This window comes from Syzygium oleosum, unplaced genomic scaffold (genome assembly GCF_021117445.2).
Source record: "Syzygium oleosum isolate NSW1041296 unplaced genomic scaffold, Sole_v2.1 Sole_v2.28, whole genome shotgun sequence".
NCBI lineage: Eukaryota > Viridiplantae > Streptophyta > Magnoliopsida > Myrtales > Myrtaceae > Syzygium > Syzygium oleosum.
In genome coordinates, this window is record NW_026607512.1 from 1,616,205 (window position 1) to 1,640,232 (window position 24,028).

Consider the following 24,028-nt stretch of genomic DNA (forward strand, 5'->3'; position numbering starts at 1 on the left):
CACACACTGAGTCTCACTTGTATTGAGCCTCGTGTACCTTCATTTTGCCCTTTTTGATCTGGCATTTGCGTGGTTTACTATTACTACACACGAGGGAGATAACTTTGACTTTAAATTATGAATGCGAGCTATTGGGATTGGATTGTGTTCATCAATCATGACTCTTGCACGTACGTGCCTAGTGTTGCACTTTGGCAGCCCCAAAAGACATCTAGGTTGAGGCCTATTCAGGTAATGGAAGACGTAAAGGGAAAATTGTGGGTGGATTGATGTTTTTTCTTAAAGTTTATCTTGATTCAATTGGGCCTGGAAACACTTTTTGGAATGACCCATTTTGGCCTTTTGAGATGATGTCGAGAGAGAAACCTGAATTTTGTCCCTCAACTCGTAGAGAGGAAGTTCGAAATGCAAAACTAATGTCGACTCGATGGCGTGGAGTGTCTTTATGGAGAAGGAGAATATAATGTGGTATGTTGCATCTATATTGTTTGCTCATGTTAACATCATGAGGACTAGGTTGAACAGTTTTTTTAATAAAGTTATTATTAGGAGTGTGCAACAGCCGGAGAGATCACTAAGAGGGAGCCTAAGTTCGAACACGTTAAAATATTCAATTGGACCTACCTTCACTCAAAAACTTAAGCCAATGAATTATGGCCTAACTAGGATATATTAACTGTTGTACACCGCACTAATTATCCGATTTAAGATTTCCCTAACAAAATTTATACGTGCATCATAACAATCTACACCTTAATTCAAGTAATATTTATATGCATCAAGATATAAAGTTGGTACCAATTTGTTAGGAGTGTGCAACAGAAGCGTAATATCTTTCGCCCGGGAGATCACTAAGAGGGAGCCTAAATTCGAGGCTAGTAAAATATCCAATTGGACCTACCTTCACTCAAAAACTTAAGCCAATGAGTTATGGGCCAATTAGGATAAATTAACTGCTCTACACCACACTAATTATTTGATGTGGGATTTCTTTAACACAACTTATACGTGCATCATAACGGTCATTGTCCCTAATTGAATCGTAATGTAGTTTTTTGACAACTTATAACATAAGATAAAAGTTGAGACTATCGAGAGTGACCTTCCTATAGATGGCCTTCAAGTTAACTGTGCGAGTGCACATATCTAAGCTTCTGAAGAGGTTTTTCTTGAGCTTGAAGTAAGGGATGAGACTAATGGGGCCCCGAGCGAGGTGGTCAATGGTTCCTCTTAGACGCAACGTTGGTGTACAAAGCAAATCTAAATTGTTGAACAACGTCGTTGCCTAACATTTTCATTTCACTTTACCCCCTCAAATTGATAAAACCTAGTAATACAATTCTACAATCTTGAGAATGTTGCCGCCAAAGATAAAATGGGATGAATGCACTGTAAATTCTAAGAGTTGTCGCGAGAGTGCGATCAAATTTTAAAACTTTCAAGTAGTGCAATCAAATTTTGAAACTTGTCAAATTGATATGATCAAATATAGACCCGTGACAATTGGTATCGCAACAATATTTCTTGTCGCCGTGGCTTCCAACTCCGACGTTGTCAACTCCATGGATGTTGCTCAAGAGAAGGACGACCGTGGGAAGGTTAAGAGGGCTAGCTCGATAGACTCATGTCTGCCTTTGAGGAAAGGCTAAACAAGGTAATGGTGGCCATAGGTTACATGAAGAATGGGTTCGAGGAAATGAAGGAGTGGATGGACAAGGTGGAGGAGACACTCCGAGATGAGTTCTCGAGTGCTACGAATCACGGGCCACTTGAATGGAAAGAATAAAGACCTTGAAGCCACCAACGAGGCATTGGAGTTTGAACTTCAAGAGCTCAAGATCGAGTTAGTCCTGTGCAAGGCTAGCATTGCAAAAGTGTGGGATCCGTTCAAGCAACACCCAAGGTGGACGTGCCGAGAACCAAAGAGTTCAAGGGCAACCGCTCTGCTAAGGACATGGACAAATTTTTTTGAAGTATGGAGCAATCCTTTGGCCCATCGGCATGCAAGACAAGAACATACAGGTAAGAATCACTTCTATGTTTTTGACCATGTTGCTATGCGGGCGTCGTAGGTGCGGTGAGATCGAAGTGTTGGTCTTGTCAACACTAGGGATGAATTCATAAAGAAAATTTGGGAGAAAATTTTCTCCCTAGTTCGCTTAGGACGAGGCCCATGGTAAGCTTTGTCGGCTCACACAAAATGGACGGTTCTGGAGTATGTCGAGGAGTTCACCGAGCTTAGGCTTGAGATCCCCGCCCTTGGGGATGGGAAGCTCTCGTTGCCTTCATGGATGGTTTGAAGCCTTGGACAAGAAGAGAGCTCCAATGACAAGGTGTCCAAGATATTTCCAAGGCCCTCACCATGGCCGAAACTCGTGTGGACTTCTCTAATCCCAACTCTTCCATACCAAAGAACAAAGGGAAGAGTGGAAGAAGCCCCAAGGCGAGTGGCACAAGGATTAGAAGAAAAAGACTATCAAGTGCTTCTTTTGTGATGGCCCTCACTTGGTTAAAAATTATCTACAGCGAGGCAAGCAATCTGCTCTCATGGCGGACGATGCCGAAGAAAGGGAGAAGACTCGCATCGGATCAATCAAGATCCTCAACGCGCTAAAGAAAAAGAAAGTCTTGATGTTCACCGATGTCTATGTCGTAGGAACGAAGATGAGCGGTTCAGTGGATACCGGCGCATCTCATCTCTAGATCCGCCCGATCACCAGAACACATATCACCAACAGTTCACTTAGCTGATTGTCTCGCAATTAGCAAAAGCACAGGGCGAAGCATTATATAATTATATCAACGAATGAAGCGAAGAGCCCGTTTATAATAAGATGTTCCATTGCTTTTGAGATACAGATGTTTACCCAGAACACCATTTATTTATTCTATCCCCGAACCAACTTTGCCTGTATAAAACAATTACATTGTGCATTCGGGTATTTCTATACCTGTGTATCAAGGTTATCACGATTTACAGGCAGGGTTGGACGAGAGGCTGGTCAACCAAGCTGAATCTGCTTCCACACCCACATCATCGTCATTCCTATGCCATGTCCAAAGTGCATGAGTTGCATTCACCACCTCCAGTTGCCCGTGCCCAAAGCTCGCCTCCCGGAAAACCGATATCGATGGTGCCGGATTCATGTACCTGGCAAGGGAAGCAGCGGCTTTAAAGTTAAACCCATCTATGGTTAGTCAGCCGCAGCAAAATGCAAATTGAAGTTCAACTTTTTCCCGCTCTCAGTCAATTTCGGTTTCATTGTGCAGCCAGCAACTGATAAGCAGAAAGAAGCATTTGGACAAGGAACACGAGAAAAACCTTTTGGCAAGGCCTTCGCGGTTTCCGCCATCGCCGATGGTGATGTGCACCGGACCGCAATCATTGGCATTTCCGTTGTAGACGCGGGTCTAAAGAGTAAGGAGTGAAATGAAAGCAGAGATGAGAAACTAGGAGGAAAGCATAGCCTCAACAAAAGATAGAACAGAGAAGGATTAGGGAACTTACAAAGCGCTCATAGGCATGCACATGCCCAGCGAAAACCACGTCGACTCGTGCTTGATAGAGCAAACCTTCCATGGAGGCTTTCATCTCGACCGATTCCTTCTCGCCTTGATGAGCAGTGTTAGAATTATACCACGGAGCATGGATCAGCACCACTATCCAAGGGGTCCTCTTCCGGTCCACCTTCCCCAAGTCGGCTTGCAACCACTTGTACTGGGCTGAGCTTGGGTCAAAGTCCGTGTATGAGCCCAGCATGATGATGTGGACCCCGGCGACATCGAATGAGTAGTAGAGGTTGCTGTCCGAGCCGCTCTCCTCAAATGGCATCCGCCACCTCGCGTTGTAGGACGTGAAGGAATGAGGATGGATGACCGGCATCTTCTCAATCTCATGGTTGCCTTGGGTCACCATCCAGGGCCTCTGGCTAGCCAGGGGCTCGACGAGGCGGCCAAACGAGTCCCACCAAGGCTGGAAGAAGTCGGCGTACGACAGATCGCCGGGCAGCAGCAAGACGTCATAGTTCGATTGTGCTATGTGTTGAAGGGTCGATGTGGTCCATCCTGTCTGTCCGAGGTCGCCTGCATCATGCCATGTCAAACTTTAAACCACCTTCGTAAAAAGCATTTTGCGGAATATTTAACATAGTGCCAATTAAACCGCCGAGATAGACGTGAGAAGCATTAACATGTTTCATATGCATGCTTTGTCCAATCCCGCTATATGGGGGGAAAAATAGGCTTCTGCTCATATAATGAACAGAGTTGCAGCATTAAAATGTTTCCTACCATCACTCCAAAAACAATGTGAATGGACCAGATCAAACACTAAAACAAACCAAAAATTGTCCCAATAGAACTATAGATTGTAATTCATCTTCTTGACTTCTTGTATATTACACGGTCACTTTCCACCTAGATGAAAACCCTTCTTGATGATTATATGCTTCTACATACCTATTACTGTGAATTTGATCGGTAACTGCGCGGGAGGGGTTTTGAATCTGAACTCGCGGGCCAAGTCTGAGCTACATCGGTAGTAATATACCATATTAGGTTCCAGCGGACCGATGACCGCCTCGTGGATTTCCCCGGACTTGTACAGTGCGTACTTGTATGAAGTTGTATTTCCCGTCACTGAGTTCTGGTACACGCCCGGCGACTTGCCGTATTCCACAGTCGGAGGAGCCGAGCCTTGGGTGATCCACGAGATCCTCATTTTATCTTGACCCACCAGAGATGTATGCACCTGAGAAACAAAGCCGGGGATTTCAGCAGACCTTTCTAACATGTCTATTCCCCAACTAATCTAAGATGGAATTTAGCTTCAATGTCAATGACATGAGAAGGTAAAAGTAAAAAAACAAGTTTGTCAATCATTGTAAGGAGCAGCTGTTGAATCAGGATTAATCAAGCCTATCGCATGAAGTTGATGGAACTGTTTTAGATCACGATTCACACATCATATACATGATTCTAGATGAAGTACATTCTAAATATTCAAATGCAATGATACATGTTATGTTTGCACAATGTTCACATAGGTCACATAACTTTGTCCACTGATCTAGCCCACCAATTACATACTTAAAATAAACCTAAGAGACACTTACCTGGAAAAATAAAAGAGTTAGATTTAATATAGAAAAATAAAAACTCTCTGGATTACCCCCCCCAAAAAAAAAAGGGGAGAGAGAAAGGTAGAGATAGTCTTCAAACTTCAAATCTTTTAATCCAATAAGTCCACGAAAATGTCTGCTCATGAAGATAGCCCTAGCTTTTCGTTCATTTGCTAGCAGCAGAAAACATAAGCACATCAAACTGGATCGAAAAGGACAAGTCTAGTTGATCTATTAACGTAATTAATCTAATTAATCGGTGGGGACTACTAATGACACTGTTAAAAGTCACGCACCACCTAATACCCCGTGACCTACTTATTCCCGCGGAGTGCACTGTACATGCCATGACAAGGCGGGAAGGAAAAAAAAAAGGAATTTTAGATCCGCGTTTTCTTGCTATACAATTGACTTTTTTAATAGATACTTGAAGGGATTTATTATTAAAAAATAGACATATGTGTATGTATCAAGTGCACTATATATATATATATATATATATATATATATATATATATATATATATATATATTCCTAGATAAGGTAATTGTGGCCATTAAAATTTCACATGGGATTTACATAATTCACACAACCAAAGATTATGATTGACTCGATCAATATATGTTAGGATCGAGTCGGGCAACCACTTGCCGTGTTTGAGCCATCCATCCGAGATTCTGCTTGTGTCATAAACGCCAATGAAGTTAATGTGCATCCTAATGGGATCGGATTCAGGTGACCTTTCTTGTAGTCAAAGAGGGAAAAAAAAAATATCGCCATAATTAAACAAAACACCAAAAATAGCTCAGAAAAAAACGAAAATGCGTGGATTATCTTTCCGATAATATGGTCGCCCGTGGATAGAAAGTTGAAACATCCCCATTTTGTTTCTTTATCTTTTGGATCGACTGAGGCACATCATCATTGCACTTTTGAACCCAACATGGAAAAATCTTCATCGGAACCTCTGTCGTTTTCGGCAAAGTTCACGAGCATTTCCAAACGAAGCCGGAAGAACCGAGAATGAAAAAAAAAACACAGGAAGACAAACACTGAGCGATTTGATCTTCTCTCTATTTTGCGTGTATGCAAATGGAAAGCGAGCGTGGCCATATTCTGCGACCTTCGCACGGCACTAATCCCCGGAAATCAGGCAAAATCAGCATCCTAAACTTGCACCAAATCACCACACAAGCACTGCAAGGGAGAGGGAGAGAGCTAGCAAAAACGGCGAAAAGACCATGAAGATGAACAAGCCGCCCTTAAACGTCGATAGTGGAGCGTCGTTCCGACGTACCTGCTGGGGAGAAGCCGAATCCCCGTTCTTGGAGTCGGCAACAAACATGTCGGGGCGCGGTTCCGGGCGATTGTAGGGCGACGTCGTCCCTGCCGACGCACGGTCGAAGCAGGCTCCGGTGAAGGCCGTGGCCATCAGTGCCAGAAGAACGACCACGCGCGGCCTCATCGGAGCGCGCATTTCTCCGGGGTCCCTCTCTCTCTCCTCGACGGTGGCGCGGGCGGCGGGAGGAGGAGGAGGAGGAGGAGGAGATCAAGAGAGGTTGAGATGGAAAGACTGTCTGGGTGGCTTCCTGTGAGTTATATCCTCGTACTCGTTTTTATTCATCTTCCATTTATATAGATTCATGTCGGCCTCTGGCGGATCGTGTCCAGCATGGGAAATCAATAACGTCCGGGACAATTTTAGTCGCTTAACCCCCGAAAATGAAAAGCCCGAAAATAATTATAACATTAACATATGCCTGCGATAATGACAGGAGCTAATAATTATGGAGCAAGCAAGTAATTTCTCACCGCAATCTTCCATTTATCGGGGATTTCTCGAATATTGTATAAGTAGTATTTTTGTTTTCGAAATATTCGAGCGTCTTTAAGATGGGTTTTCTCGTCATTAAAAAAATAATTAAGGCCCGATTTATATTTTTTCGAAATATACGTTTGATGAGATTATGTGGTGGGTTTAACTCCTTTTAGGCGTAAGTAGAGAGAGAGAGCAGTGTCCATACGAAAATGGTTTAGACAAAAGGCCCGTGGTTTACATGGGACACGTGAAGCATATTCCGAAGCATAAAGATGACGGTCCATTGGGAATTTCTAAGCTTCAAACATTGGATTTTCCATTTCCCAATTTTGCCTTCTATTTATTTATTTGTTTTATCTTTTTTTTTCTTTTTTTGGGTGACTTGCTCTTTTGGCGTTTCGCAGTTGGAAGATATCGTCACGGTTTTGGGGATTTTCATTGGTTTTCCTTAAACGTTGCATTGCGGCCAAGGTTTCGCTATGTTGTCTATAATCTAAATCTCTCGAACGAACATTGAGGATAAGAAACTTTAGTAGTTCCGGTCCATTAAGACAAGATATTTGCATGCGTTGTATATTCACGTCATTCAAATATAGTTTCGGTCTATCTTTACATACTCTTTACTGTATGTATAATCGATCTCGATTTGATTACCATCAATCGCCGTCCAACAAAGTTAATTAAGCTTAATCTAAGTGTAGACGGAACTGGGAATTTGTTCCTTAGTAGACAACCCTAATCACCCTTGAGAGCATCGAAGAGAAGTGACCCCATTTTCGTTCTCTCAAGATGGACAGTAAGGCCTCGAACATGACGTCCGTCGTAAGGTGTTTATTTTAACAAATACTACATGATCAAATAGATATGCCATCCAAATATTTACACATTTAAAACTTTATTCCCATGGTAAGTTTGGCATAATTGATTATCATTTGTCATTTGAGATCGTATTTGCTTGTAAAATTACGTTTTTTTTTTATGACTTTGGTGTCACGGACCAGCAGTTCCTTGACTGCAAAAAAGCCTGTGTGGCACCTGGTAAGTCGATAACATCAAGCCAGCTTTCGTTCTATAATTGTTTCAAAGAACCATATGGCGAATAGTTTCCTCATATCGAATCATACCATGTTCAGCTAAGCTCGGGCGTCTAATCCATCAAGCGCATGTTCAACTAAGCTCGGGCGTCTAATCCATCAAGCGAGATAAACGGAACACTTTAGGTACAATCACTAGTTTCGGTTTGCCATGGTCTCATCAGAAGAGCGACATAAACTCCATACCAGTTTGTGCACGAGAGGCTAACCCACCTTCAAAGCTCCTAAGGGTATCTTAATTCTAACCTAAAACTCCTAGCACAAACCACCCCAATGCCACTCCCATGAACCAATTGTATTAATCCCTTCTGCATCACTCACTCTTCATCGAAAACCCCAAGTTCCACTCACAAGGGTACACGAGTATGGGAAAACTCCAGTGTCACTTCGGTCTGTGACATTCTCCCTACTCAATTCCACAACGTCCTTGTTGCAATCTGTTCTGTCGCTTCCCTGCGTTCCTCAACTATTAGGGTGCGTTTGGTAACCATTCTGTTCTCGAAAATAATTTTTGCTTAAAAATAATTTTTTTATGTTGTTCCCGGAAACAATTTCTGAGCATTTAAAGATGTTTGGTAATGGCCCAAAATTTCTATTCCTGAAATAGAAAAAGAACATAAATGCGTTTGGTAACTGCACAAAATTTCTTTTTATTAATAATATTTTAATAATATTTTGAATTTTTTAAATATTTCTTTCTTTCTTTTTTTTCTTTTCTCCTTCCTTGCCCATGGCTGGCAAGGGCAAGGGCTGGACCCTCGCAACCTGGGCAAGGGCCACCTTCGCCGCCGCCCTCGTCTGTGGCTGGCAAGGGCCGCGACGCCCTTGCTAGCCACCGGCCACAAGCTAGGAAAGAAGAAGAATCGGCCACAGGCCAGGAAGGAAAGAAGAAAAAGAAAAAAATAATTCTCTTCTATTTCTGATTCTTGTTCCCAGAATCAAGAATCAACTTTTTTTTTATTCTTGATTATGTTCCAAAACTGATTCTGGGAACCAATTTGTGCTCGGGGACAAAAAATTTACCAAACGGACTTCTGTTCTTTTTTTGTTTTCGAGAACAAAATAATAGAATCAGGCACTATTTGGCTGGTTGCCAAATAGGCCCTTAATGTGCCACTCTAGGTCATACATTGAATAGTCTTCAACCATTGATGTGCCACTTTTGGATCATACATCGAATGGCAACGCTTGCCCAACAGAACATGCCACTCTACTCCACCGGTAGCTTTTTTCGATCAACGTTGTTTGAGTATCCTCGGTCACTTGTGCTTTCCTTGACAAGTGTGGCACGTTTCACCAACTGCACCTTTTGGAAGCACCCTCTTTTGCCTACTAATTTTCTCCTGATCTCAGCAAACTAATGGAGGTTTCTCTCCTTATTGATAACGTGGTGGCAGACCCATATTGAGATTCGCCAAATTGATCCAAGAACATTTTCCCTATTCAGTAGGGAATTGGTTCTTTCCCGTGCCCCAATTGTCATCCTAGACACTAGTCAAGAGCCACACTTTGTCCAACCAAATTTTGCCCTAGCAATTCACTCTCTGCTCTTGTATGACCGGGTAGACCACTGGTTTTCTCCAACTCTAGCTCACCTACTGGAGGGATCCTGCTATAATACAATCTATCACGGGCCGACAGTTCTTCGGTTGCGGAATAGCCCGTGTGGCGCTTGGTGCAGTCAATAACACCAAACCAGCCTTTGTTTTATAGTTGTTCCAAAGAACCGGATGGCGAATAGCTTCCTCGTATCGGATCGTACCATGCCAAGCTAAGCTCGAGCGTCTAGTTCATCGAGTGAGACATGCATAACACTAGGTACAACAATTTGTTTTGGCCTGCCAAGGCCTCATCAGGAGAGTGCCATCAGCTCCTGACCAGTTTATGCACGGGAGGCCAACCCACGAACCAGTTGTATTCATCCATTTTGCATCACTCACTCTTCACCTGATAACCCCAAGCTCCACTCACAAGGGTATGCGAGTATGGGAGAACTCCAACGCCACTTCGGTCAGTGAGGTGAAATAACAATTCTAATTACCCTTGAGAGTATCAAAGAGAAATAAACTAATTTTCTTTCTCTCAAGATGGATAATAAGGGCTCGGACATGACATCGGCCGTAAGGTGTTTATTTTAACAAATACTACATGATCAAATAGATACGCAATCAAATATGGACACACTTAAACTTTATTCCCATGGTGAGTTTGGCATAATTGATTATCATTTGTCATTTGAGATTGTAGTTGCATGTAAAACTAGGTTTTTTCTATGACCTTAGCCTCTCCTTGTATAACTCTTTCCGCAAGGCATGCAAAATAATTAATTTCAGGTCATGCCAGCTAATGAGGGTGAAAAAAATTATCAATGATTATTATGATTTGCATTTTTCTATTTCTCGCACCAATATGATCTTTGATCGGGATCACACAAGTTTAACGAGAAAATTACATTACCAAAAAGTCCCCAATGTTTTGCACGGATGCCAATCCAATCTTAAACCTTTAAATTTTGTCAATTGAGTCCTAAACATTTTGAGAATTTGCTAATGTAGTCCTTTCGGCCAATTTTGGCTGGAAATCGTTGACGTGGACAATCTACTATATTTTAATAATTTTTTTGGCACAACCCCCGTGTTGGCGCGTGGTTCATTCTCCCCATCAACTAAAAGGCATGGGGTCCCTCTCTCTTGTAATGGTGGGAGGTGCTCATAATAGCGGAATCTTCTGTAGAATGTAGCCCTAGTTTAAGGGTGGACCAGAATAAATCTTTGTATATTGATTTTTCTTTCTCGCCTTTACTCTCTAATTCGTTGTGTTTTGTGTGGCTAATTCTAACACCCTACCAGTGTTAAAAGAAAAAAAAGAAGAAATGAAAGAAAGAAAAAAGAGAAAAAAAAAGAAAGAAATTTTTATCATGACATAATTCTTTGTTGGGTTAATACCACGAAAAACCTATGACAAACTTATGACGAACTAATTTTTTACCATAAAAAACCCAAAACTAGTATACCGGTGATAAATTTATCCCAAACTAATTTTTTGACAACCAAAAATCCCAAATCGATACACTTGTAACGAATTTACCCTCCGTTAAATTGGATTAATACAAAAAGAATCACAAATTGGTAAACCTGTGAATAACGGAGGGATAAAACCCAAAACTGGTACTCCCGTCAATTCTCACATGTTATCCAACTCAAAAATTTGACATTAAAATTTAACGGAAACTAACGGAGGGTAAATTTGTCATAGATGTATCAGTTTGAGGTTTTTGGTGATAAAAAAATTAATTTAGGGTAAATTTATCACAGATGTACCGGTTTAAAGTTTTTCGTGGCATTAACCATTCTTAATTTTCTCTTTGCATATAGTAATCTAGAATCCGGTGGGCGTATAGTATCCCACTAGAGCTCGCACAAGATGCAAGAATCCCCATAATCAGTCGTGAAACTCCATGCTTCGTCACGTTTTCGCGCTTGCAATTTCTTCAATCGATCAAAAAGCGATCGAAATAGCTTCAACCCCATAGTTTGGATTATTCTGATTTGCTGCCTTGTATTACGGGGACAGCTAGTCTCCCGGTGCAAAAATTGATTAGCCAATATTCCCGCTAATGTTCCGTCATTGTCTCTCTAACATAGCCTCTTAATCTCTCCCCTTACAGGTCTTAAATGGACCCACCAGGCAAATTTGGAGTCGTGTTCGAAGGGCTTGATGTAATTTATGGTTTAAAGCACCCTTCGAAAGTTACTATGTCTTGATAACGAACACTGATTAACATTTCCATCGAGAAATTGCTGTTGCATTCAGAGAATTGCGCCACGGATATCAGATTTCGACTCGTGTTCTTTCGAACGGAGCTTTAGACGGACCCCTCATGTAAAACCCTAAATGCACGGGAAGTTCGCGAAAACGTATTGCATGGTCTATCCACGTAGAAAGGCAATGAAATAACCTTTCTTATATTGTGCTTAACTTCTCGGCCCTTAGCAACAAAGAACTTTGACTGTTAATGGAGAAATGTTTAGCGTGATTAGAATGTGATAAGTCGGACTTATCATAATGAATTGAAGCTATTCAAAGGGCAAAACTATGGTTCAAAGGTCCTATCTAACCCTTCAAAGTATGTTCCAGCAAAAGAAAACTTCAGGGTCCGTTTATTTGAAGGAAAACTATTTGCAGGAAATTGTTTTTTAACTTTTTGGTATTTGGATGATGGAAAACTAATCGATTTACGGAAAATATTTTTTGTTCCATGAACTGAAAGCATCAGAGATTGTTTGCACTGCTTGTTAGACAAAACAAATCACAACGTTAAGAAGGCCATGTCAGCCCACCCTCCTATTCATCTTTACTCTCGTGCTTCACACCCGCTTCACGGTAGGATGAACTTTTCTCATGAGAAAATCGCGTTCTTAATTTATATGGTTTGACACAAAAGCAAACCGTTATAAAATGATATAATCATTTATTTCATTGATCGAGTTCAGACACGCTCAATCTCAAACTAGCGTCTCACTTTCGGGATGTAACATGAAATTCATAATACAAACATGACATTACCCCATCATAATTCGATATGCTCATAGATTAAACTAAGTGAATTTTTGTTGCTGTTGTAAAGATGTAAGCAGTATTAATCAGATGAGTACAGAAGCTTGAAGGCATCTCCTAGCATTGTAGATGGAACTAATCATGTGAGAAGATGGATATATGAAGTCTCCACATAGTAGCCAACAAAACATTTGCCTGGAAAGGTCTAAAATTTTGGTAGAGTGAAGCCATGCCACTTACAATTTTACATACCTTAACCAAAAGAATGAGGATCTTAGTTGACTTGTTTTGAAAATATTTGTAGCTATGCTCCATCCAAATGCAATATATAATCGCTAAGAAAGAGACCTTGAGGAGTCTCGCTGCCAAGTCATTGCCCTTAGTGGCCTTGATCATCTACTGAAGTTCATCATTCCATCTTCCTAAAGATTGTCGAATATCATGCCATGTGAGGATATTGCACTATATACTCCTAGTCCGATTACACTTGAAGAACAAATGGGTTTTGTCTTCTAAACTGTTCATAATATGTTCTCTACTGTCGGTTGTCTATCTCTTCAGACAAGCTGGCTGATAAAATGAAATGGTTGGATCAACGACGATAGGAGATTGGGCCCACCTATGGGATTAGAGCTTTGTCCTGAACAGCCCTTTCTTTCCTATTCGCCTGTGCTTGCAAATTCCGCTGGTCCAAATCAGGTCATACCACTCCATAGCTGTTCCCACCTATATGAGTTCCTTATGTATCTCTTTCCAATAGTAACTTGAGCTAGAGATGACTGAAGTTAGAGGGTCTCAACTTAAGAAGAACTTGCCAACTCTAAGCCATACTTCCCTTGATGTCAAGTTGTATCATTGGAGTGCCTTTGCATTTGGTGCTGTGAACCCAATTACTCCATAGGGAAGAGGATGGATAGTTGATAAGGTTCCAAAGCATGCGACCTAGCAATACTTTGTTCCAAAATTTCAGATCGGTCAACCCTAGTCCCCCCCCTCACTTTTAGGTAAGCAAACTACTTGTCACGCAACTTTGCGTGACATATGAACTTCTGCTTTTCCTGCCCATAAAAATTGTCTAATCTTTTTCTCAATCTCATAGATAGTTTGATTTGGTAGTAAAAACATTTGCATCCAAAAGGTGTAGATGAAAATAAGGTCCGATTTGGCCAATTGAAGTCGTCCTACATAGCTAGTATGTTTCATGCCCCATCCTTTTATTTTCATAAAGATATTTTCCCTCAGACCCTTGCAATCTTTATGCGTGAGCCTTCCAGTAAAAAGGACCAAGGTATATAAGAGGAAAGCTACCTATGGAGAAAGGTGTGTGGTCCTGTACAAGGAGCTTTTGACCATCAGTCAATTCAAAGAAAAAGATTTGATATTTGTTTGGATTAAACTGTAGTCCCGCACGAGCTGCAAAGTCATCAAATGCATTAACAAGGCAAAGGACGGAGTTCACATCCCCATGAGCAAATAGAAACTAATCATCTGTGAAGTATGAGGGGGTAATTCTTTGCGATTTATAGCACCAATGGAACTTAAAGGAAGAGGTAGCAACTTTCCCACTAATAATTTTATTAAGAATTTTCATAATGAGGACAAAGAAATATGGAGAAATTTAATCACCAAGTGCGTAGCCTACTAGTTCAAGCAAAATAACTAATTTGTTTGCCATTGAAGTTAACTGAGAACTTGGGTGTAGTATGTATTTATAGCTTTAAGAACCCTGAGAACGGCATCTCATGTTACCATGTCATAAGCTTTCATGAAATCAATTTTTATTACCACTCGTTTATCTTTGTCGCCCTTATGGTAGTTGTGCAAGAGTTCTTGGCATAGTAGAATAGTTTCTGAAATCTACCGTTCCTTGATGAAAGCAATTTGGTTGAGGCTAACAACTGAAGCGAGAATACAAGTTATTATTTCTGCAAGTGGCTTTGATATGATTTTATATAAAACATTACAACTTGAAATTGGAATGAAATCCTTGAGGCAACATGGATTAGAAACCTTCGATACAAGAAAGAAATAATGAAGAGTTAACATAAAAAATTGTGAATACATGACATGTATCTTATTACATTAAAGAGAAATGCATTAGATTGTGTTGCATAAAACAAAGTAGTCTAACTCTAACGATTCATTTTAGTTTATTAAAAATTGACATCAACCCACAAAATGCAAAAGAATGGAAGGAACATAATTGCCACCTTCAAACTAAAAATAAAATTTAAAGAAATAATTATATAGTATAGTAGAAATAAATCACTCTTTTTAGAGGATCATTCGTCCTTCACTCTCTTGCTATTACCCGCAGTGAGCGCAGCAAGCAAGGTGCATAAGAAAGAGAAAAGGGGGATGAAGTGACACGAAAGAGATCTATAGTAAAATTGAAGAAAAGAAGAGGGAAGGGAGGGAGCGACGGGACATGTGCCCTCACAAAACCCTCCTTTCTTGTTTTTTATTTTTTAGCTAAAACTCAAAACCTCTTTTCTTCAAATAGCGATAGTAGCTCATTCATGAAATTCTCCTCATTTCTATGACCATAAGTACTATACATTGGACCTGATCATAAGCTCGGCGACCTTCTAAGCCCGCTCGAGCGGACAAAGCTCGAAGAACAAACTAGGCAGACCTAGGCATACAATTTTTTTCTTGGGTTGAAGCTCGCTCAAATAGCCTTGCTTGGGCCTACTCAAGCTCGATTACCTTTTTGAGTGAAAGTTCAAATATTTTAAATCATGGGCTAGTCTTGGCAATGACATTTAGGCTTGTATTCTGCTAGGCTCATCCATTGATCATATCTATTATGCATACATAGAGGTGAGAAGATTTTCAGGCTTAAAAATCTTAATTGACATGAAATAATATACCAACGGACATTTTCTAAAAATTCACATCGCTCTTGATGCGTAAATAGAACAATTAAACAACGTGTTCTATATTCAATTCCTTCTAACCTACCAAGTATATTTCATTCCAAAATTTAGGGGATATGGATTTATCTCCAAATTGTGTAAATGTATCATGCCATGTAGAATGCCTCGGGATCAAAGGTGCATGGTAAACTTATAAAAACAATAGTTTTGAGAAGGAGGACCCGTTTTCCATCATCTTTTTCTTTAGTCATCCTTCCAACGCAACCTTCTCTGCTTTCACCAAGGTCCTTGTACTTTAGCTAAAAAATCAAAATCGTCCATATAATTTTTTTGTTCAACACATCCTTCCACCTTTTAGAAAGTGCTACTGTTCGTCTCCAATTTGCTTTTGTGATGGAATTTCCTGACATGGCGTTAACAACGTTAGAAATTTGATAATTGTTTTTTTTTTCAAATGCTCTCTCTCTCTCTCTCTCTCTCTCTCTCTCTCTCTCTCTCTCTCTCTCTCTCTCTCTCTCTCTCTCTCTCTCTCTCTCTCTCTCTCTCTCTCTCTCTCTCTCTCTCTCTCTCTCTCTCTCTTCTTCAACTTAAACCCCCACAAAATCTAGCACCTCAACAACGCAAAACCCCTAATTCATAAATAAGCAACCATTGCTGCGAGCTCAAGATCCATGAGCTCGAGCTGTTATGGCAGCCACAAGCTCGAGATCTACAATGTTTAGATTGCGACCATTGCGACCGCAAGCTCAAAATTCGAGCACCCATGGCCGCAAGCTCAAGTTTTGGGTTATGCGCTTTAGATCTCCAAGGTCCAAATCTCGTGGCTGCGAGCTGGAGAGCCCATTCTCTCACTCTCTCTCTCATTTTGTTTGTGCTTTTATGTTGTCTAATGTGTGGTACGAATCATAACACAACAAGTCCACTGCAGAGTCTTACTAAAAAATCCGACAGTCTATATTAGCAAAAATCAATGAGTAAGAAAAAAAGTGAAACAGAGGGATCAATGTAGCACTTTCGAAGAAGAGAGATTCTTTTGAATAAAGAAAAAAAGTAAAGAGATCATTTTGATTTTCGATACAAAAATCTATGGATCAGCGGTGACATTTACCCATTATTGAAAATGAAGGAAAATATATTTAAAGTTTAGTAAAGCCTATAGAGAGTCTAGAGCTTGTTAAATCCCTACCTTACATCTGAAGTAACATACGCATTTTTTTTTTTTTGGTCGAAAGTAACATACGCAATTGGATCAAAACTTTAATCGTGAGTTGTGTCAAATGTGCAAACAACATGGACTCCATACTTCTGTAAATTAGTATTATCTTTTGCCAATGAACTGAATCATCAGTAAATTTCTGTTTCGGCTTTTTCTTTTAACTCTTGGTAATCATGATCTTAATGACCTTTTTTTTTTTTTTATAGTTAACCATGGATTATACAAGAACCTAGAACTATTAATTCACTTACGTACCGTATCTGATAAAACAGAAATTGGTGAGAAGCAAAAGAATAAAAAGAAAAGAAACACTTCCAGCCTCTGAAGCTCCTATCACTCGTTTTCAACTATAATCTCTTTCATCTTTTTGGATTTTTCCCCGCGGAATTTCTCTCTCAGCCTTTCGTGTAGAGACCCACTTGTCGTCACACATTCTAGGGTTTGGGCGAGGGGACGTGTTCCAATAGCACTTGACAATCACCTTTTGGAAGCAATCGTGTTTCCACTTTGGGAATCTAGGGGCCAAGAAAGTTTGCAATTGCCTGAATACCTTTGCAAATAAGCCCTTAATCACATTTGGTCAAAAGCTATTTCAAGATACTAAATACCCTTTTGGGGAGACGAATGTATTGTAGTATAACGTGGTAGCTAACCAGGTATTGTAATTAAATCAATGCGAAATCACCATATAAATAAACGAGAAATAATGAAGAACATCAGATACAGGAGAGTCGCGCTCAAGTGTTTCTCACACCTAGATAAAGCCTAGAGCAAACCCACAAATATTATCTCATGATCTCTCACAAAGAACTCACTAAAAAATCTTACAAAAAGAAATTCTGATACTCCTCTTGTTTGCTTTTCTGTATCTGATAGTAGAGGTAGAATATGCACACACATTTGAAATAGGAAAACTTTTTTAGAAAATCTACTCAAATTAAGAAACTTGCTCGAATTGGAGGTATATTCTCAACAGTATGCACGCGTATGGTTAAAGCCTTTTTATAGCTTACACTCTTCCTATAATCACAAAATTGATATTAATGGAACTCTTCCATGGAGATGGAAAGGCAGCCAATTGATCAACATCTTGAAGAGTTTCCCCTAAAAGTTTAATTAGTTGAGAGAAAGCAAAATTTGCGTGTAGACCCACCTTTGCACGTGAAATATAAAATGTGAAAAAGAGAACATACTAAAAGAGACGTGTACCATATAAAAATAAAGATAGAAAGAGCACCAAAATTCATACTCTATAATATCTGCTCTGGTACCGTTTTGAACAGATCATTTTGTTAACAGTTCAACTTTGGAATATTGATATATTAGAAAGATTAGTACTAATCTGACATTTTTTTGGTTTCTTTATCATCTTTGTGTCGTCGTGATCTAGACAATGTTGACGAGATTATCAATCTCTCGAATGGTTTGATTCCTTGTTCACATCATAAACGTGTGTCAGTCGAAAGGTTATGATCCGGTTCTCAAGGCACGTCCAAAACTGATATAATAATGGAAATCTGTGGTTGAAATTGCTTCTTGAAATGAGACATTTGCCAACTCATTTTTCCCATTTAAGATTTGATTAATGAGAGAGCCAATCAAATATAAGAGAGTGTGGGGTTATGCACCGCCACGTCGTGGGGTTTCTAGGAGTAGATTCCTCGGATATTCGGAGCATGACGTAAGAGGACATCATTGAGTCCGATTCATAGGTTCTAAGATTTGGCAGTTTTTATCTTTTATGGTTGGCTTTTTTATGTGTTTTGGTTTACCACGCGAACCAATTATTTTTTCATGCTTTAACGGGGAAAAAGGGATATTGCTAGAAAATTAGAAGTTTTACCATTTATTTGTAGATTTATCACAAAACAAAAGATAATTTTACAATGAATTGAAGGCGAGTTTATTCCGCGGAAAACAAATTATTTGAAAAATAATTTTTAAAAACTAATCGCTTGAATTACTTGCAAAAATGAATAAGATGAAAAGTATTTTCATCGTTCATGAAAATTTTTTAGACATAAATTGTTATTAATAATAAAAATATTTTTCATTAATTAATTATTTCAAAATATACAAGCGATTATTTTTAAGAAAATAAATTTTAAATTATTTATTTTTTCACGAAACGAACGGAGCCTAATATTTTTTACCAGATAATATGACTTTACCAAACATAAATTGTGTTTACCAGGAGATTGGTCGACTGATCCGGCTTCTGTGAAATTGGCAAACCTAATGGGCAGGTGAGAGAATGAACGGCGTGGCTTCTCGTGACCGACAAACCCTAATTTCCCTCACTGGCAAACCAAGGAAGAAGAAGAAGAAGAAGAAAAAAAAAAAAAAGGCAACGTAAAACGGATGGGTCTGAGTCTCCAACAGGTTGGGAACCACCCAAGTCTGACTTTGGGTGTTCAGACGGTGGTGGTGGTTAGCTTTTTTGGCTCCAACCGGACATGTCTTGTCCCCTTTGGAGGAGAAATTCTAGTATACGACAAATTCATTTTCGCTCAGTCCACGTGAAAGATTCAGATCAAGGTGAGCTGAGCTCTACTGGCAAAAGTTTTGAGTCTTGCCCAACGACCGAGATATTGCATGCGTACAATGAGAGAGGTGGCCGGAACAACATCAACTAACAAACCGAGTAAGAGAACGCACGGATCGTCAAAAATTTGATCTCTGTAACTAACTTTGTTAGAAGCTCAAACTATCGAGAAATGCGTACACATCCACGATCATCGACCATATATCTTAACAAGTCTTACCCGGTTAGTTTTTCTACACACGAGATTAGTGTAAGAACTCATTGGTATGAACTTTGAGCGATGTATCGATTGCGAAACTTCACAAGTGTATATTCGAACTTGCGGATGGGTTGCTTGTGACCCGAGACTTTTCTAAAGTCCCTCTTAAATAATAGTAACCCGTAACTCGAGACGCTTTTATTTCTTTAGTTTAGGATAATTACCAAAACTATCCAAACGCATCAATGATCCTGTAAAATTACTGGCTGAGGAAAGTGGTCCCTTTCCCAGCCAAGCCAAGTCCAAGAGTTACCTTATCACACGCTTCTTGCTGGTAGTGAAGAAAAATGGAGGAGGACGAGAGCACATCTACCTCTGAAGCATCATATTCAAGATATTCCAATCGACTTACTTGACGGTATTGCCTTCTCGTTTATTTAATAGATTATAGTGTTCCGATTCAAATTCCCCTAGCCCAACTTTTCTTTATATTCCCTCTCTCTTCCTCCCAAAAGTATTCATCAGTATACACACTTTAGCTTCATTGCTTCAACCATGGAGATTTGGTGTCCACGGGCGTTTCTTCTTCCTTCAACCATTGTTGTCTTCTTCTTCGTCTTCGTGCCTCAGATTCTCATACAGTTCACTTATGCTTCCGTAGAGGAATACAATCGACCCCCTCCCGGGAACATCATATTCTCCAAGCATAAGCGGTCTGAGTCGGAGCCTCAACAGGTCGATTTCTCATTGCCCATTGATCTTATAACTAATTTCAAAGATATTTTATGAACTCCTTTGCGGTCGAAGAACATGAATATTTCTCGAAGTTGTGCCGGTTAGATTTCATGTCGATGTTAAATGCTATTATTCCCATTTTTGGGTGATTTTAGGTGCATATTTCGCTTGCCGGAAGCAACCACATGAGAGTAACGTGGGTTACGGAGGACCACAGGGCGCATTCCACCGTGGAGTACGGCACGGCTCCGGGACAATACACCACCAGGATAAGAGGAGAGCATACATCCTATACTTACTTTTTCTACTCCTCCGGCAAAATCCACCATGTCAAGATCGGGCCCTTGGAGCCAGACACGACTTATTACTATCGGTGCGGTGCATCTGGCCCGGAGTTCTCGTTCAAGATGCCGCCTTCCACCTTCCCCATCGAATTTGCAGTGGTTGGTATGTATCCTTGATGCAACTCTTTTTTGTCCCATTTGAGTCGATAAATAGCAAATTTCTTCCTATTTGTCCAAACTGAGTTTATCTAGTAATCTTAATCGTTACGATTTTCCGACCTATGTAGGTGATCTAGGGCAAACAGACTGGACCAACTCAACCCTAGAGCACGTTGAGAGCAAGGACTACGACGTCTTCCTACTCCCGGGCGACCTCTCCTATGCCAATGGCCAGCAGCCACTTTGGGACTCCTTTGGCCGCCTGGTTGAGCCAACTGCAAGCCGCCGACCTTGGATGGTTACCGAGGGCAACCATGAGATCGAGATAGTTCCCATCATCTACACACACGGGTTCAAGGCTTACAACGCCCGGTGGCTCATGCCCTATGAGGAAAGTGGGTCTGAATCCAACCTCTATTACTCCTTCGATGTTGCCGGTCGTAGCATCCACATCATCATGCTGGGGTCATACACCGAGTTCAACTTCGACTCGGCTCAGTTCAAGTGGCTTCAACAGGACCTGGCCAAGATTGATCGGAGGGCGACACCGTGGGTGTTTGTGCTGTTGCACGCGCCGTGGTACAACACGAATAAGGCTCATCAAGGGGAAGGTGAGAGCATGAGGAAGGTGATGGAGGAATTACTGTATGGCGCACGGGTTGACATCGTCTTTGCCGGGCATGTTCATGCCTATGAACGATTTGTAAGTTCACATATAGCATGAAGCAAAATGTTTCATTTTTGGTTTTTCTGAGAATATGACGCTCGTTCTTTGTTATACGCAGACTAGGATTTACGACAATGAGGCTGACACTTGTGGACCTGTCTATGTGACCATTGGCGATGGAGGGAATAGAGAAGGGCTTGCAATGTCGTAAGTGTGCTTTCTCTAACTTAATTTTTCCTGTTTATGTTCATTTTCGTTCTGAATCAACAACCGGTCGAATTGTAGGATGAAAAACAGAAAGAAATCCTAGAGGAATTGACTGATGTTAAGCTGTTGTGTTACTCTTTGATCTGTCGTAAATTTTTTATAGGACAAAACACAGATATGGCAATGTTCTTTTAGAGGATGATATAAGATAGCATTCTCAAATTTTGAAATATAGACAGATTTCAGTCATCATTAATCCCAAAAGAGTATGCCTCTTTTTATCGCGAGACGCATTGCCGCATTGGCCTTGTGTTGAAATATTGGATGATGTTGTGTATGTTAATGTACGCTTTTATAGCGCCTGATCATTTAGGTGATGAATTTGTAGGTACAAGGAACCAGCTTCGCCTCTCTCGATGTTCAGGGAGGCGAGCTTTGGACACGGGAGACTGAGGGTACTCAACCACACGCATGCGCACTGGTCATGGCACCGCAACAACGAGACCAACTCCGTCATCGCCGACGAGGTTTGGCTAGAGAGCTTGAGCGCCTCAAGTACTTGCATGGGTCAACAACCATCTTCTATTAAGGATGAACTTTGAGCAGGATCGAAGCCACAATAGAGATACTTAGGTTCAGCATCAGTCAAATTGCATATTTGGTGGGTGTAGGTTTATATGTTGAAAGGTCCCAAAAATTTAGATAAAATTGCATGTTTGGCAATCTTTCTTTTCCCTTTGAATTCCTTCTTAGACACAGTTTCTTGCAATTAGATGGGATTTTTACCCTTTGTTAATGACACAAATAATTCCTCCAGAGCAATTAATTGGGTTTATGCGGTTTATTTTTCATATTTTCTCGTCGCAGGAAAGTAGTGAAAACGAAATTCTTCCTTAATTTACACAACAATTCATTGTCTTAGAGAGTATCGATGTTTAATACTATGTGTTCCAGGCCTAATGGGGATTTAAGTTCATATTCAGGACGGACCAAATCGAACATCGGATTCACACGATGGGAAGCACTTGAACTATGCTTAAGCTTGAGTGACTGGTGGGATAGTAGATGTTCTGACAATTATGCCTAACCTAATAGTCAAATTAGACTTTGGAAGACCGGTATGGGGAAACGATGTTGACTTCATTGAGGATTTATATTCCCGATTAAAAGAAAGGCTAATCAGCTTCCTTCTAGGAAAGAAATTAGACAAAGACTTTGATATTCGTAAGAAAAATACTAATGTATGTCATCAATCTATTGAAAAATAGGTGTTAATACAAAATTGTTTGCACACTAGCATACACGCAATGTGCGTGTGAAATAAACTTTCGGACGTAAGCTCTAAAAGAAAGACGATGGAGGCTAGTAGTAACATGAAAAAGAAGAAGCAATTTATTCGAAATTATAGAAAAATATATGGAAGCTTTACGCTAGTCACGTGGCTCGCGCTTTACGCAGATAAATGTCATCAATTTTGACTATCTATCCCGTATATACAGGTATCTTTATATGTTGTTTTGGGTTATTGTCAATTGAGTTAAAAAAATATAGCAAAAAGGAAATCTTTGTGAACGTAGACATAGAAAGGCCACATGAGAGTTCAGATAAAGTTTAAAAGGGAATAAGAATACCAAAAGTTCTACAACTTTCGTATGGCACTCACTTGAGTGTTAAATTTTTTTTTTTCGCTCACTTGAGTGCCACATTTTTTAAAAATCGTATACTTGAATGCTATCGGTGATTTGTCTCGTCAAAAAATCCAACGTGGCAATAATTTATCATATAATGTTTGACGTGGCTCATCGGCAAGATGAAGTCAGCAAATGAGAATTTAAATGACGTTGTTTACAGATCTATTTGAAGAACCCTAGCTCAATTTATCGAAATTGGGGCAAATTTCTGTTAAAGTTGAAAAGGTTGGTGAGGAACCCTGACGCTGCTTCCAAGAGGCGAAATTGGGGCTCTTAGAGCAAGCAAGGAGAGGGAGAGGGTTCGTGCCATCCGTTGGTGAAGTACCCTAACTCAAAATAGATTCTCTCACACACTCTCTCTCAGGAGTCACCATTGCAATTTCTTTATTTCCTCCACCAACGGATCTTGGGTCTCTCAGAGCAAGCGCAAGGACAGAAAAGAGAGAATGATAATGGACGACGGAGGAGGAGCGGCGTCGAAGTCGCTAGACTATGCTTCCAAGCCGAAGCAAGAGAAGACAGAGACTATGCTTCCAAGCCGAAGCAAGAGAAGACAGAGCGAGAGTGAGCGATATCGAGAGCGAGAGTGAGCGATAGTGAGCGAGAGTTAAATTTTTATTTTATGGATTCTACGATTTTCAGACAGGAAGAAGTGAGAGAGGGAGAGAGTTCCCTTCTTAAAAGCCAGGTCGGATTCAAAACATTATTTAAAAAGTCACGTAGCACAAATTGCCGAAGTATACACTCGAGTAAACGAGTTTACAGCTACGTGATACTCAAGTGAGCAAGAAAAAAGTTATGGCCCTAAAAAGAGCGTCATACGAAAGTTATCACATTTCTGTTGTTCTTATACCAT

The 24,028-nt window shown here is 40.4% G+C and overlaps 2 protein-coding genes across 3 annotated transcripts in view; one reads left to right on the plus strand and one right to left on the minus strand.

The window, feature by feature from the left end:
• Nucleotides 1-2,762: 2,762 nt before the first annotated feature.
• The window catches only part of LOC115675288 (probable purple acid phosphatase 20), a 32,383-nt gene continuing 11,117 nt past the window's right edge, over nucleotides 2,763-24,028 (minus strand). The window contains exons 1-5 of one of the 2 annotated variants that reach the window (XM_030597890.2): nucleotides 6,418-6,778; nucleotides 4,459-4,750; nucleotides 3,509-4,083; nucleotides 3,323-3,411; nucleotides 2,763-3,151 (exon numbers count right to left, since the gene is read on the minus strand). In XM_030597890.2, coding sequence (XP_030453750.2) covers nucleotides 2,968-3,151; nucleotides 3,323-3,411; nucleotides 3,509-4,083; nucleotides 4,459-4,750; nucleotides 6,418-6,597 — 1,320 coding nt within the window. In that variant the 5' untranslated portion in view covers nucleotides 6,598-6,778 and the 3' untranslated portion in view covers nucleotides 2,763-2,967. Of the gene's footprint in view, nucleotides 3,152-3,322; nucleotides 3,412-3,508; nucleotides 4,084-4,458; nucleotides 4,751-6,417; nucleotides 6,779-24,028 lie in introns of those variants that run through there. The other variant, XM_056303706.1, reaches the window with a different exon arrangement.
• Nucleotides 19,802-22,316, plus strand: LOC115675286 (purple acid phosphatase 22-like). The gene is made up of 5 exons (XM_030597885.2): nucleotides 19,802-20,164; nucleotides 20,320-20,611; nucleotides 20,736-21,310; nucleotides 21,393-21,481; nucleotides 21,870-22,316. The coding sequence occupies exons 1-5, from the start codon at nucleotides 19,985-19,987 to the stop codon at nucleotides 22,081-22,083; spliced, it is 1,350 nt and encodes a 449-aa protein (XP_030453745.1). The 5' UTR covers nucleotides 19,802-19,984; the 3' UTR covers nucleotides 22,084-22,316.